Genomic DNA, 15,799 nt, shown 5'->3' on the forward strand with positions numbered 1-15,799 from the left:
TTAAAATATACTTTTTTCTCATCTAGTTTAGGGCAGTCAGAGAGAGAGGAAAGGAAGGGACTAATTTAAACCTACAAAGGAAAACTAAACTTTTTTCTCATTCTAAAAAACTTCTTACCATCTTGTTTCTACAACCAAATGAATCGTATTAGTGCTTGGTTTACTGAGTTACAAAAAAAGTTGGGTCAAAAGGCTAAAATGATAGAATTATTTCTTAATCAACAATATTGGAAATGTGTCCTAAAAACCTGGAAGCTGAACATTCTGTCCACCTGATTTTAGAAAAGCCAAGTTCACCTCAAGAATGTGTCAAACATATCATCTAAATAATCCAAGACCTAGAATGCATCAATCAATGTGACAGAATTTCCAAAAAGCAGACTGGAATTAAGTCTTCAAAAAAGACAGTTGTTACTATATAATTCTACAGGTGGACATGAAGCAGAACTTGGTAAACAAAATTTTATATTAAAATATGCATTTTCATATGATTCACCATGGAATTGAAACATTATAAAGACCATTTCTGCTACCACTATTTAAATGTTATTACCCACCTGAATTGAAAAAAGATGAAAGGACACAAAGTGAACAGACGATAACTTTATTGGAGATTTACTTGGCTACAATTATTACAAAAAAAACAACTAAAGGTAATTGTGATCCATAAGGTGCAGACTGCAAATTTCTGCAGCATGATTACTGTATGAATGAATGACATCATGTTCCTTAAAAAACAGCTGCAGCATGTGATGGTAAATATTTTATTGTCAATCAAATAATATGCATTAGTTTTACTTGATTTTAGTAATTTTCCTTCACTATTTACAGCAGAAAAGCCAGAAATTTACTTCCTGTTCACCTTTGCATTTTTGCTATGTAACCTGCTGCTGCAGTGAATTCTTAGTGCATCTATAAAATTTAAATTGTCTGTGGTTGATGTCCAAATAAAAATGGACTAGAAAAAAAAAAGTAATGATGAAAATATATTTACAAGTTAGTTGTGAAAAATCATTTTCACTGCTAGTGGAAAATACAATGGTCTCAATGCAAATTTCCTAGATATTGCTATTGGCGTCTCCAACAACTTTAAAAATCATTTTAATAGTCTTGGTCTTAAACATATCTTTAAAACTTTTCATGTACAATATAAAATAAAGAAATTTATCTGGAAATAATTAAATTCCTGAAAAGTAATCAGTGGTTGGAAAAATATAATTATTCAAATGTAATTAAAACAACCATATAGGTAATAAACATGACATGAGTTTCTCTTCTGCAGATAATGCAAATGGGTTAAAGACTCTTAACATAATTTCAGATGCAGTTAAAAAAAGGTATCAAGGTCTCAGTTTGGTGGCTTCAATCTTGTGTAAAGGGATTAGACACCCTAACAGAGCAAGATCCAATATTTTAAATCAACGGGGCCTTGTGCATGAACTGCGCTCGATCTGGATTCCAGTGATCCTCTGCAGTCCCCACCTGCCTCCAGGGAGCGACTGAAGAAGCCGACTGCCAGGGGAACACCTGGATTCATGAACCAAAGCAGCCTCAAATTTCATGTTGTCAAGGCAGGGTATCAGAATCTTTCTGAGGGCAAAGTATTATTAACAAATAAAAATATCAGTATTTTAAAAGACAATTACAGGAGTGTTAGAGGTCATTCTAAATTTCATCACTTCACGTAATATAAAAGAAAAAAGAAAAGAAATATAACAAACATTTTAAAAACATAATTAAGAGTTCAGTTAACAAATCTGTTTCATACTTTCACAAACAGTAAAAATGCCACAGACAAAAATGACCTATTTAAGTTGTGCGAGTATATGACACATTGCAGGCATTATAATTATCTTTTTCAAATTCCATAAATCAAAACAGCAGCAAGGCCAAACCACATTTTTTCCTCTCTGTTAAGCATATTTTCTTGTAATGAGGTAAAGCATGGTACCAAGTGCAATGCTTATCTGTGCTACATGAACAGAACAGAAGGGAAAAAGCTATTATAAAACGCAGCATAGTTAGGACTGCGGAAAGCATATTATAAAAGAAATTTTAAAAAATTTACAAATGAAGGTTCATGTTAACTAACTTGCACACAATCATCATAAGGAATTTCTGCAGTTGCTTTTTCAAGATACGCCTCCCCAGTCCTTTACACACGTGCTCAGGGCACAACCACACCCCACTGGTAGGTTTTCCATATTACATTCGGTCTCACATTGCAATCACAGGAACACAGGGTGGCACACAGGGCTCTAAAGTGGGGCAACATAGAGTGATTTTTTTTTTCCTTAATTGACAGATGCAAAACATTTCAACAAGCTAAACACAGGAAAACTTTACAGCATTAAAAATCAGCAGCACAAAAGCGTTCATAACCATTTCATATGTCTAACTCGTACTTTTTTATTTTTTAACTCAGTAACCAGGGGATCACAGAATGCTTCAAACTGTGAGTCAAATTAAAATCTACTATTTTTCTCCAACAAAAAGTGAAACAGCTGAAGTTTGCTGTTGATAAAACATTTGAATGGTAGAAGGAAATTTGAACCCCTGAGAATGTATGACCTAATCATGTCTAAGTTTGAACATCTTAGTATTAACAAAAAAATACTCTTCTTAAGGTTACAAATATATTGAGGCATTTTTCTCCCACTGGGAATCATAACTGTGAAAACAATCTGATTTTGGTGCCAGGAATCAAGAGAATCCCGTAACACTGGGATCAATGTATTAGACACAATGCAAAGCCCTAAGCTCCTGGCATCAGGTAGTTTATAAATATTAAGAGATTTGTGATTAAACCTGATCACAAATCACCCTCAGAATAAAATTCACATCCAGCCTTGTTAACTGCACACTTTTACAGTTATATAATTCAAGAATTGCTTTGTTTTAACTGGTCATATCTTACATTAAGGTTTTTTAAAAAATCAAATAGACATCTAAGGTTCCAAATCGGAATTAAATATTTTTAAAACAAGTCACCTAATTTGCTCAAAAACTCGTTTAATAATTTAGATCTCAATTTAAGTTTAAGATTGGAGACAACAAAAAACACTGGAGAAGCTTAATACCCCCCTCACTCAGGGTTCCTTAGAAAGCAGAGCTGACAGTTTTCTGTCGGTGCACTCGCACAGAGGCATTTCTCTGTGGGTGGATGATGCAGATAAAGCAGGAAGGACAGTATTCAAATGTCACTTACACATAAATGCAGCATTCCATGAAGCATCAAGTTCAGAATCATGTGCTGGGAAATATGAGACACCTCTGCTCAGCTTTCTTAAACTTCAAGCATAATTAACGGGGCAAATTGCAGCAAACCTCTACTGGTATGTTGATGGGAGTGCAAGACTGACCCACAGCTTTTAAAAAGGTAAATTAAGAGGTATTATAGTTACAGTGCAAAAAAAAAAAAATTAAAATTTCAAGCATAATACATAAACATAGCACCAAACAGGGGAAAAATGCATGCAAAAGAAAAGAAGAACTGAGGTATTTAAGTGAAGAGTGCCTACAAGTCTAATTAAAGAAACTTAGGCAAATGCCTAAAAAAGTTTTTTTTTTTTCCTTTTCCAAAGATGGAAATAATGAGCTAGTTTATCTAAATTAATGACCTAAATCACAGATGTATCAAAATTACGGCAGTTTATCGCAAACGTTAAACTTTCATGGCATTAACAGCACAGCTTTGGTAGGTGAAACATGCATGCAACATTATGAAAAGTATAGTAAGAAATTTATGTGAGGAGACTAAGGGTAAAGGTGCTGTGTTTTGCTTCTTAAATAAGTAACCAATCAATTATAAAATCTGCAGCATATTTTAGGTGTGATATGTCTAAGGTTTATTTTGTTAGAGCAACAGCCTAGAAGGCAAAATTATTTGCCATAAACATTTCCATCAGTGGGAACTACCTGGCAGGAGGACTTTAGTAAAATGCGGTGTTTAGCCAAAGATCATTTTTATGATAAAAAATATCCGTAGACTACATATTCTGGTTTTTAAAATGTCTTCAGTATACATATGACAGAAATTTTAGTATGATCCTGTAATAAGTTACAACTATACTAGTGAGTTGTAAGTATCACGCTGTCTCAACGTCTAATGCATAATAAAATGAAGGGAATGTAAAACAGTTTGTTCCAAAAAGATCAGAGATTAAAGACTATCCATGAAGGTTTCACTTTTAAGGCAAGAACCCTTTTTTATGCAAGACTATGTGGCATCGGAAAACTAAAATGTTGATTCACCAACATGCCAGCCAATGTTCATTAAAAATCTGTCCCTTACTATCAGGTGCAACAGCGACCGGGAACATCACCTTACACAGTATAACGTGGAAAGAAAAGACAACATTGGCGCACTTCTCCTCTCGAAAACCTTATCTTTCTATTCAGCTTATCAACTACTGCAGGACTGGCACTACTGCACACACGGAGAGATGGAGAAGAATCTACATCATCCTAGGGACTGCTGGAGGTTTAAGCTCCATGGCCTTCTAACACTAAGCAAAGCTGACATAAACTCAAAAAAAAAAAAAAAACCTGTCAATTATTTTGAACACTTGCTAAATGTCATCATTAAAGCACTCTTGTGATTTAAACAAAGCAGAAGTGAGGAAAGAAGATAAGATTGTGTTTGCGCAAAAAACTAAAACTACAATTAGTTCCAAAATTTTATACATATGTTAAATGTTTTATTCTGTTATCTATCCTGTTATCAACCAAACTTTAAATTCTGCCTTCAATTCATTCCACTCACTATCAACTTTAAGTCTTCCTTTCCGATTTAAATAATTTTCCCCTTAATTTTTTTTGTTTTGTTTCTTGTTTTGAATTTTAAAAAGGGGTTTCAGCTATTGGGAACCTGAGGTTGATTAGCTTTGAGGCTTCGGAGGGCTCTTCTTGCTGCTGCAGATTTGGCAATTCTGTAACTTCGACCAACACCTTTAAATTTCCCCTTTCCTACTACTTCCACAGTGACTCTGACCTTCCCGTCGTAAGTTCTCTCAGCCGGGCTGTAAAAAACCCAAACAGCTTGAATTAGAAGTCAGAAGTATTTATTATCATTGTCAATCAGCATTTAGTGTGCACTCTCAGGCCAGGAGTCCCATGTATAAGCTGACACCACACAAAGGAAACACGCGTTACGACTTACTGCAATTGCATACCCCCGACAGACAGGGCTGCCGTCTAGTCTTTATTACAGCATTATTTCATAAAAACAGAAGGAAAAAAGAGAAGTCAATCAGATTACAAACAGAAATCTGACAACAGCACACCACAGTGTAAATATTTTTCAGAATCATTAGTTTACAATATCTTTGTGAACTTTTCCCCTTTGATGTTTTTAAGTTAATGTTTTTTCCATGTACATTTTTTGCTTACCTAAATTTGGCAGTTTCTGGTTCCATTTCAAGCAATTCTCGCACAGGGGAACGGGGTACATTTGCAGAAAACTTTTCTGCAATCAAAATGAAAGAATAATATGAATAATATCTCTGAAGTTGTTTTTAATTTTGTGGGTTTTTTTTCTTTCTAAAGGGAGCCAACAATACCTATTAGTGGCCGCATCATGGGATAGTACACCTGCCAGACTGTCTCCAGTGACATCCCACTATCCATGTAAATGGCACCAGCAAGCGACTCAAAAATATCCCCCATGGCCTTTGGAACTTCAATATCCTCTTCTTTCTCTTCATCCTCTTCAGATCTCCTAAGCTATTATAGAGGGAAAAGTGACTTGTAAGCAAGAAGGCCACTTTTACAGGCAGTCCACAGATGTAGTTTCTTTTCTTGGATATATGACTTTTGTTACTTCTTTAATAAGGGGGGAAATACCATTTATGGTATGCCTACTATATTGTAATAGTAAAACAAATGTTATATTTTAAAAAAAAGTTTTTCAAACTTCTCAAGAAAAAAAGAAAAAATATCCCCACCCCATTTATTATTCTATATACCCAGAAAAGAAAAAAGATTACTTCTAACTTTAAACAACCTTAACAAAGAATTAGAAATAGTCAATAAAAGTATGAAAAAATTCAAATTCACTCGTAATCAAAGAACTATACTTTAAAACAGTTCTACTCCCTAGCTGCTTGGCAAGCATTCAATAGTACTAATTGGTCTGGTGCTGGCACGGGTGTATGCTGCTTTGGGGAGCAGAAATCGCTGTTGTAGGGAAATAGGGAAATTATATTTGAAAGATTTTTTCCTCCAAGTTCCCTCTTCATTAAGCCACTAGATATGTGTTCACTATAACCGAGTATCTGACATAGCAGGTATGCAAATTAATAAAAGAAAATCATGCATCAAAAGCCTTTGAAAAGTTCACAATTCTTTGATGCAGCAATTGCATCTCTAAGAACTTATTTTAAGGAGGTAACTAGATACATAAGTGTATTTATCACCTCCATGGTTATTAAACATCCTAACCAAAAACTACTTAATTACTCGGCCATAAAGAAGCGTTTAAATCAATCAGCCACGTGTTGACTAGCGTGTGGCTCCTGAGCATCACGATACGGTACATCAATACACGGAAAGTCAGCCACAATATATTATACGTGAAAAGAACAGGTGACAGTATCCTATACATAATAGAATTCCATTTTACATTTTAGATATGTTTATATCTATACACATCCACAATTCCTCCCAAAATGTTAATATTGGTTATTTCCGAGGTAGCATAATCAGGCAAATTTAACTAATTTTCTTCTTATTTACTTGTACTAACTTTTCTAAAATCAACACAAATCATTTGTGAAAAAAAATAAAGAGAAAGTGGGAAAATACTAATTTCTAATAGGTTGTTTAGCCATACAAAGTTACATATAATACATTTATACTGCTGATTACTTAAAAAAACAGACTTATTGTTCATATTTATGGTTTTGAGATAGAAAGGAATTTTAAAACTTACCAAGTTTAATTCTCTCTTTTTACAGCTGAGGAAACGGAGGCCCAGAGAGGTAAAGAGACTTTCTTAAGATCAAATAGTTAAGTTAGAAATGCCAGACCATGACATTTCCAATCAGTTCTTGTAACTTCTATACATATGTTTATATAAACAAAGGGAAGGAAAAGAATGAACAAAAACTAACAAAACCAATATGCCCCACTGGCATCCAAAGAGAGCTTAAATCTAATTTTAACTAATTCCTCAAATTTCAAGCTTAGCTATTTCTAAAGAATGAGACTAGGTAACACTTGGAAGTCTACGAGCTGGTCCCACCTTCTCGCCTCACAGCCTGCCACGCTCCAGCTCAGGCTGTTCATCTTGGACAAGAGCACAGAGGCGCGTTAAAGTAAGAGCAGGGCCTACTGACTCCTTCAGTGCACATCTGGGCAGCTGGCAGGGCGTGAACTCGGCTCTGCGGCTAGACTTCAAACCTACTCTTAATTTTTCTCATAGAAAGTCACTACTCCCCAACAAAGGTTTGGTGCAATTAAAAAGGGGAAGGTACAAATTAAAGCAATGACAACTAAAACAGCTACTAGTATTAAGGCTGTATTTCCTGACTCCTTATAAGAAAATCTACAAAAATAAGAAAATCAAAGGAAATGAAATGGGAAGAGGAGGAAATGAGAGTCTCTCTGGGGGACACAGGTATGCAGATGAATGTTAACAGACTGGAAAGATCTAAGCAATATCCTTTCCTACAAAAATTTGAAATAGCTCACAAACACATTAGAATTAGCTCTGTCACCAGACAGCCTTTGGCTGAACTTACAATAGAAGCCTCCCAAATTCCAATGGTCAAAAATTTAGAAGTTTGTTTTTTAAATTAGATTTTCCCACTTCAAGTAGAAGCAGAATGTATATTTACGATGCTTCCCTGAGATATTAGCAAATATTTCTGATCCATTTAAAAAAGGAAGAATAAGCTACACTGGGCTTTTACTAAAGCTAAACCTGCCTTGGGGTCCGGCAGTGGAGGCCACTTCTTTGGCATGCCTCAATGCTGGAAGCCCTCATGAAGGCGTGGGAAGGGTCCCTAACTGAAAGGCCTGGTTCCTTCTCTTCACCTGAATGAACACACAGCCCACAGTGGGGGCAGACAAGTTTAAGAGGCCTACCTGCAAACTGCAGTTCACTCGTGCTCCCAGAGAACACAGCACACTGGGTCCCACACCCCTGACCTCCTGCTGTCCCTTTAGACCACTATGCCGTCAGAACTCTGAAACTACAGAGACTCCTAGTTAGACCACTTTTTTCAACATCGTTTTGAACAGCACTAACCTCAGAATCCATTCCTTGCATTTCATTCTTCTCAAGCTGAAACTGCACAAAGTCATCGATGACATGGAAGAGCTCAGGAGAGACAGCTTTGAAGTACTTGTGGTAGTCGTACTTTACAGCCAGCGATGCAAAGATGGTGTTGTTGACCAGGGCAGACCGCAGGTCTGTCAGGACCCCCGGGGAGTGCTGCCGCGGGTCTTCATAAAGGTGCTTGGTTATGAGGTAGTCCAAAATCGCATCTCCCAGGAATTCTAAGCGCTGGTAACAATCTGAGGGGATCCGAAGTGGAACCGTAAGCTTGTGCAGAAGCATTTACACTATCCCCACATAGCAACTGATCCCCAAATCCGAAGAAGATTTGTATTTACAATCATTTTCATACATATATTCTTCAAAAAGGATATCTGACATATCATACTAAAAAGCCTCTGGACACTAAATTTTAATGACAAATTAAGTACATTTCTTATATAAACTGGGGTCATAAAATCTTCAAGTGGTCAAAAGACTAATGCTTGTTAAGAAGGAAAAACAAAACCTCCCAGGTGCTATCATGATCACTGAATGCTTTTCTCTGGCACTGTGCTGTCTGGGCAGGTGCTGGGGCCTTCCTCTCGAGTCTCCCTCACACATCATCACTTAAGTGAAACCAGGGCCGCACACACCTCTCCATGTGGCTACACTGTGCTGCCATCGCTAAAGTCTCATTCACACTCTGGAATCTGTGCATAAGTGATACCATTCCTCACTATTCCTGGGCTATTTTTGTTACACAGGATGACAGGAAAAGACCCTCTTCTTAACTTGAGCTATTACAGAAATGAATTTACCACAAACCAAGAGATTGAGAAAGAAGAGTTGTGAAAGGGAGCAAAGGCAGGTAAACTGGTTGTCAAAATGTGAAAATGATCAATGTTAAATCAACACCTCTATTTTCTCACAGTGATTAAAATAATATATCCAGCTGAGGAAACTGAGGCAGGGACCGATGGTGACTTGTCCCAGAATAAGCAAGGAATTAAGAAGCAGGGACTGTGCTAGGCGAGAACCCAGGTCTCGGAACTTCCAGCAGAATGTAGTCGAAAGCCACGGATCATTTTTCCTCCATAACGAAAATTAGGCTTTAGTTTCATCAGTCTTTCTAGTCCAGAGTCAGATAGTTTTTCACTTTTTGGTTTTTACATTTTGCTGATCACCTTAACCTACACTGCTTTTATTATATAAACTACAAACCTTATACTTTGCTTTGGTGTTCTGAATTCAGGCACTTATTTTTCTGATACAGAAATTGAAATGTAAACTTCAGCTGTGTTTCACAGCCTGAAGCTGATTTGGGTGTGAGGGGCTTGTTCTCCCTTCTAATCTAATGGGTTGACAGTCTATTAAAAGAGGGGCAAATACAGAGCACAGTGAGAAGTAGAAGATGACAGCAGAGTCACAGCAAGGGCCACGCAACCTTCTTGTGAAATCATTGCTTTTAATCTTTTAATCTATCCATCTTAAAAAGACCCTAAAGGAGGGGTCTTTTTGTCCAGGAAGAACAATAAAAGGCTGTGGAAATACATCCAGAATATACAACTAAATCAAAAACCAAAAGCAGCACTGAATGGGCAAGAGAAAGATATTTGGGGAGGATAAAATGGGGAAAACACATCAAAATACTAAAATTTCTCTAATTAGGCAGATATAAAATGACACTGATGAGGGTATATGATAGCCATACTCCCAACAACCAAAGTTATAAAGCAATACGTGCTCCCCAAATAACAAGGAAAAGAATTCTTTCTATTCCTTTTGTTCCCCGCCCCATCCCTTGAATATTAAGCACGAACACTGTACATGCATAGATCACTTTTACAAGGCCAACACGATGAGATCAACACAAAGTCTCATTTTCCCAGAAATGAAGTCTGGTCGTGGGCTCCTTACCAGTGATAGTATTGTAGTGGTAGGAGGCATGTGTAAAAGCCTGGAGAAGGTAAGCCTTATTCTTGAATCTGTAGTTGATTTTCTTTTCAAAATTTTCAAACCCCGATATAAGGTGATTCAGTGTTTTATCTGCATCTGGATGATCAAACATACATCTTGGTGGAATCTTCAAACAACCATATTCCGAGTCTTTCAATACAGAAGAGCGTGAACTGGCCACAGAAGCAGCAGCACAGCTCACTGAAAGGTTCTTTTGTTGGCTGTTGAAATTCTCCCGAGTAGGGCACAGGGCCTTTTCCCGATCAGTCCTTTTAATTACCGGGAGCACCTTCAGCCCCAGTGAACAGAGGAAAAGCTGAGCAGCCCTCTCCCCACAGCTGGTTAAATAGCAGCCCAGCAGGGCTTCCACACAGTCCGCTATGCTTTTGTCAGCAATACACTGCTCAGTGTGCAAGTCGTAAGAAATGGACTGCTTTCCCGTGTCAACACCACAGTTTTCTTCTGATGGATTCCAGAACCCCACCACAAAGTCATCTTCTTCAACAGCTTTGCTAGGATCCAGATAGCACATTGCATCCCAAGAGCTGTAGTCAAAATCCTCAAAATCTGATGAAAATGGCATACTACCTAAGGAGGATTTTTTGGGCATTTTCCATTCATATGCAGAATCAGTGGTTGAAAAAGGAGAAAGAGAGATTTTCTTTACAAAAGCTCCTGACCCCATTAACATATTATCTATAAATCTGATATGTTCCTGATCATACTCCAGGAAATCATCTTCATAGTCAGCCTCTTCCTTCTGAGCCCTCCACATCAGGCTCTCCTCCTCCTCATCCTCCTCCTCGTAATCCTCATCCAGTTTGCCATTCGCCAGCATGCAGTCTTTTGTCTGAAACGAGGGGGAATGGGGAAGGAGGGGAAACATAGCTGCTGTTTTTAAAAGGGTTTGAAACTCAATAAAAGCAAGGGTTATGGATAATTTCAAATGACAACCACAAATACTAAAAGGCAACTTTAAAATCATGGCCATTTGTTTTCAATTAACATAAAATAAGTTATTTAATCATATAAACAAAGTAAAACATGTTCTTTGAATGTTCGTTTTCTAAGTTATAAAATGACCTTTATCCAGTATGAAGCTTTAAGTTAAGGATTTTGAACATGGATATAAAGTTAAAATTAATGTCCACAATGCAAAACTTCAACTAAGTCGTCTAACTCTGGTAGGACACACAATGAAAGCACTCATATGCTGATCACACAGATCTTCAATTTTGCTGACAAAATTTGAAAATGTGGTAATTTGATTTTCAAAAAGATTTTCAAACTAATAAAACGAAATTCCAGATGTAGAAAAGCATTACCTTTGCAATTAAGAATATAATATAAAAACAGATAAAATCATTTTTTAAAATGTACAATAGGATTTTATAATAAAGCTTTTGTCCCTATTTCCACTTCAAAGTATACTTGCCACAAAAAAACTACACTGCTTTCCTTAAAAAATAAAAGTGATCACTGCACTAAGCTATGAATTTGAGAAGTTACGCTTTTTCCCTCCACTCTGAACTACAGTAATCAGGGGAACAGATTATAGCATAACTGACAAAAATAGAAGAAAATTTAGACTAACATGAAACACAACAATCCAATTTCTGTCAAAAGATCTTTGCTAATTCCAATTTCTTTGGCAAAAGCTTATTTGTGAGTGACAACCTTAATAATGGGCTAGATTTCAGTAATGATGTAACTTTTTTGCAATCCTAGAAAGATGCCAAATTTCTGTTATGCAAGTTTTTAAAAAACCAAAAAACTTTACTTGTGAAGGGGGAAGACAAAGGGTGTGCATCAATTCAATGTTGATTGTAACAACTTTCCAGAGTGTTCTGACAAAAAAAAGTTGCAACCTTCAAGCATTTTTTAAATACTACAAATATTTTAAACTAGACTCAAGATATAAACACTACATTTGTCTGAAAAGAAATAGCAGTAAGCCAAGCCATATCTCTAACTATTTATCTTTTCATTTTTTTAATTAAGAAAGAAACACCTTTTCAAGAATAAGGAACACCAAAAGCAACTGTAGCGGCAGACCTCAAGGAACATTTCCTGCTAACAATCTTAGACTTTCCAAGGCAACATGAAGATGTTTTTGATTGGTCCTTAAGAAAAAGAGGGCCAAACTGCGATTTTTAAAAAATCGGACAATATTTTTTTTTATTGAAAAAAACCTTCTGTATCTTTAGAAAGGTGCCACCATAAGCCAAAAGTGGCAGAGCACAAAAATCACAAAGGGCTGACTTTTATCACAAACTGTGTGATCCTGGGCAAAGCCTTTTAGTGCCTCTGGGTTTCAGATTCTTCATCTACAAAAGAGTGGGGTTCTATCTCATAAAATGTTTTTCAAGAGCACTTCAAGCCTTTTAAGAAAAAACAGCCACATGAAATCCTTTTCTATATCATTCAAGTCAACTTTGATACTCTCGTCTATTAAGAGGCGTTTTAGCATGCAAAGGTTTCCACTTAAGCCCATTTGCTGAAGGGCCAGAGCAAGGTAGGGAGAATGGCAATGCAACCAGCCAAAACCACAGTGTATCTTTTCAATATAATGCAAGGGCCTATATTTCAATAAAAGTAACTTACTAAATAAAAATCTGAACAGTATTTCTAATGAATTCCAATAACCAAAGTGCCATCAGAAACATTAAGAAAAATAAATTGAACTTTGTGTTGTATCTTAAAAAAAAAAAATCAATGACATGCCAATGTCACCTTCATGCTGCAAGTTTTTAAAAAGAGCCAAAAACATTATGAAACGGTATTAACAAAGGAGGATGACCGTTACTGGAATGTTATTCATAGAAATACCATACCATTTCTAAAGTTGAAAATCTATACATTTTCCTCTAAGGTTCTACATATTTCTAAATTAATAACAAATAATTGTTCGGACCTAACTTGCGTTAAAATATTCCCTTAATGCTTTTCCAAATAAGTTCTAATTCTGTAATAAGACAAATACTACATGAGTTAAAAACATCCTCAATAAATAGGTAAAAATCCGAATAGTGTCACTGAACATGCTACCTGGAAATACTTAAAGGCAGATATATAGGATACATGCATCACAAAGAAGACATGGAGAAAATGGATATTTAAAAATATAACCTTTGAAAGAAAAAAACGGTATTATCATTGTTGGCCTGAGGTAAAAATGAAGTAACAATGAGCCAATTTATTTTTAATGCAAAATAAATCTCCAAGAAATGAAACTGTCTGAAGCATTGCCTTTAACTTCGGAAGAGGCACTAGAACTCTCCCAGTCAACCACCACTGCGCTGGTTCCTGCAGTTCGGAGGCCCTCCCAAGTGCCCTCTGGTGGCCTTCAAGACAAGACAAAATGAAGCGGCTGTTGCTGATATTTGGAGTCTTCTTAAGTCACTGGCAAGATTTAAATTATTTCCAGAAAATAACAATCTTTATGGATGACTTTTTTTTTTTAAGTTCACAGGAGTCCTGACTGGGAAAACCCTGAGCTACAAAAGCAAGATTTTACTGAAATTAATTATTTCACAGACAGACTGGAGATCACAGGTCACTGAAAAGTCATTTCACTGAACAGAGCTAAGGATCTAGGATAAATTGTAATAACAGCAAAGTGAAATTTTTTTAAAGAAGAGCAAAACTCAAAGTCAAAACATCACATACTCTTATGCCTTTGGAAAAGAAATAATAAAAATAGAAATTTGCCTCCATCAAAATTATAATACTATTTCTGAATTCAGTGAAAAGACAGTGTAATTAAAGGAATTAATTAAATATATCAAATATCTACTCTATTATAAACATACCAAGAAAATGAAACAAAAAATTAATAAAACAAAATTATTTGGCTCACCAAAAAGTAAATCCCTCCAGTTACACACACACACACACACAAAAACTTACCATTTCATCTTTTTCCCATTTATCTGTGTTGCTTTTGTCTTGATTTACTACATAACCAGGAGGAAGCCAATTCACAGGGGGATCAAATATTGACACCACCATGCGGCTGGGCAGTCCCTTCTTTTTTCCAAGGCGATACAGATTACAGTTGCTGACCTTTAGCAGAAAATATTAGGACACTTATCCATAAATGATCACTGCTGGAATTCATTCAAGGCATATTAACATATCCTCAGTTAAATGTTCTTAAAATTAATCAATTAATTATATGTCATCAATTAATTATAAGGGCTCTACAGTTTTTCTACCCATTCAGGTTATAAAAAGAATATTAAATTCCCACATATTCTATGCTTTTTTGGTGTAAATATTTCTGAATATAAGATGCAGAGCAGAAAAAATAATGTATATAACTATGCATACTCCTTATGAATGACTGAGAAGAAACACCTCAGACAATATCAAACCCTTGAAAATACAACCTGATGATATAAAATGCAAACTGCTAACTGGAATTACCAAAGTAGAAAAGAACCCATATAAAAAGTCAAGATGTCACAATATTTTCAATGAAATGGGGGGAGGATGCCATGAGCTCTAGCTGCAAAGTGAAAACTGGCACCGAACAAAACTGAAACAATGTTATATTCCTAGAATCGAAGCCACAAACGGGATTTCAACTGTAATGCTCTCTCAAATATTATTCCTTTGTTTTACAGGCATTTCAAGACACTTTTATTCAACTTAAAAAAAATGAACCAAAAGGTTTCTGTTTATTCACATTAATGGAACAGCTTTACTATCTTATCCTCTACTCCGGTCTGTTTTTCCTAATGCCTCTATCTCCTTCTTAATTTCTCACATCATTGCATTTCTGTCAAGTTATTACTTGGAAACTAGGGTCTAGAATTGTCAATCCCATTTTCATTTTCATAAAGCTGGGTTCCTTATTATTAAGTACTTCATTAGCCCTCTTCCCATGTAACTCAACTATTGTTTAATAGACACCCCCCATATGAGAGGCACTCGATTGGGCAACCCTGAGGGAACGACGGCAGCAGGACAGAGGGGCAGTCCTCGTGACACACAGGCTAGCAGGGAAAAGGAGGGTACGTGTGACCACTATAGCCAAAAGTACTCTCCCTCTCTGCCTGAAACGTAGCAGGCTGAAATAAATGCTAGCTTCCCTTTCCAAGCTAAGAGAACAAAGCATCACAAGCGCCAAGAAGAGGATAAAGTACAACGTGGACTCATGGGAGGGAAATCACATTCCAAGTTGACAGAAACGGTGGGCAGGATGAAGAAAGAGCTACGTAAGGTCTCAAATATGGGGCAAAATTCTGGACAGGTAGAGACGGAGGCAAGCCCTCTGCAGAAGGCAGGACAGAGCAAGGGCCCCAAGGCTGGGGGTCTGAGCATGGAGTCTGTCCAATGAGCTGCAAGGGGCTTCCACCTGCTTAGGATCCAAAACGCATCAGGGCTGAAAGGGCCTGAACATCAGCAGGCTGAGGGAGTGATCATTCTTTCTGCAGAAATAAGGAGTAGAAGGTTTCTGAGCAGACAAATGGACGAGTTTTGTAATAGAAAGTCACCTCTGTCTTGTCTAACAGAGTATCCTATCCTATTGCCTATGCCACACTTGTCCAAGCCTCTGATACTTTCTTCCTGCAA

At 36.6% G+C, this 15,799-nt stretch overlaps 1 protein-coding gene across 9 annotated transcripts in view; it reads right to left on the bottom strand.

The window, feature by feature from the left end:
- Positions 1 to 588: 588 nt before the first annotated feature.
- DICER1 (dicer 1, ribonuclease III) overlaps positions 589 to 15,799 on the bottom strand; it is a 72,449-nt gene continuing 57,238 nt past the window's right edge. For all 9 annotated transcript variants that reach the window (XM_063596107.1, XM_034938072.4, XM_034938071.4 and 6 more), the window contains 6 exons: positions 14,129 to 14,284; positions 10,181 to 11,069; positions 8,252 to 8,520; positions 5,562 to 5,724; positions 5,392 to 5,467; positions 589 to 5,021 (listed from right to left, as the gene is read on the bottom strand). In XM_063596107.1, coding sequence (XP_063452177.1) covers positions 4,856 to 5,021; positions 5,392 to 5,467; positions 5,562 to 5,724; positions 8,252 to 8,520; positions 10,181 to 11,069; positions 14,129 to 14,284 — 1,719 coding nt within the window. In that variant the 3' untranslated portion in view covers positions 589 to 4,855. The remainder of the gene's footprint in view (positions 5,022 to 5,391; positions 5,468 to 5,561; positions 5,725 to 8,251; positions 8,521 to 10,180; positions 11,070 to 14,128; positions 14,285 to 15,799) is intronic.

The sequence above is a fragment of the Pan paniscus genome, chromosome 15 (assembly GCF_029289425.2).
Source record: "Pan paniscus chromosome 15, NHGRI_mPanPan1-v2.0_pri, whole genome shotgun sequence".
Lineage (NCBI taxonomy): Eukaryota > Metazoa > Chordata > Mammalia > Primates > Hominidae > Pan > Pan paniscus.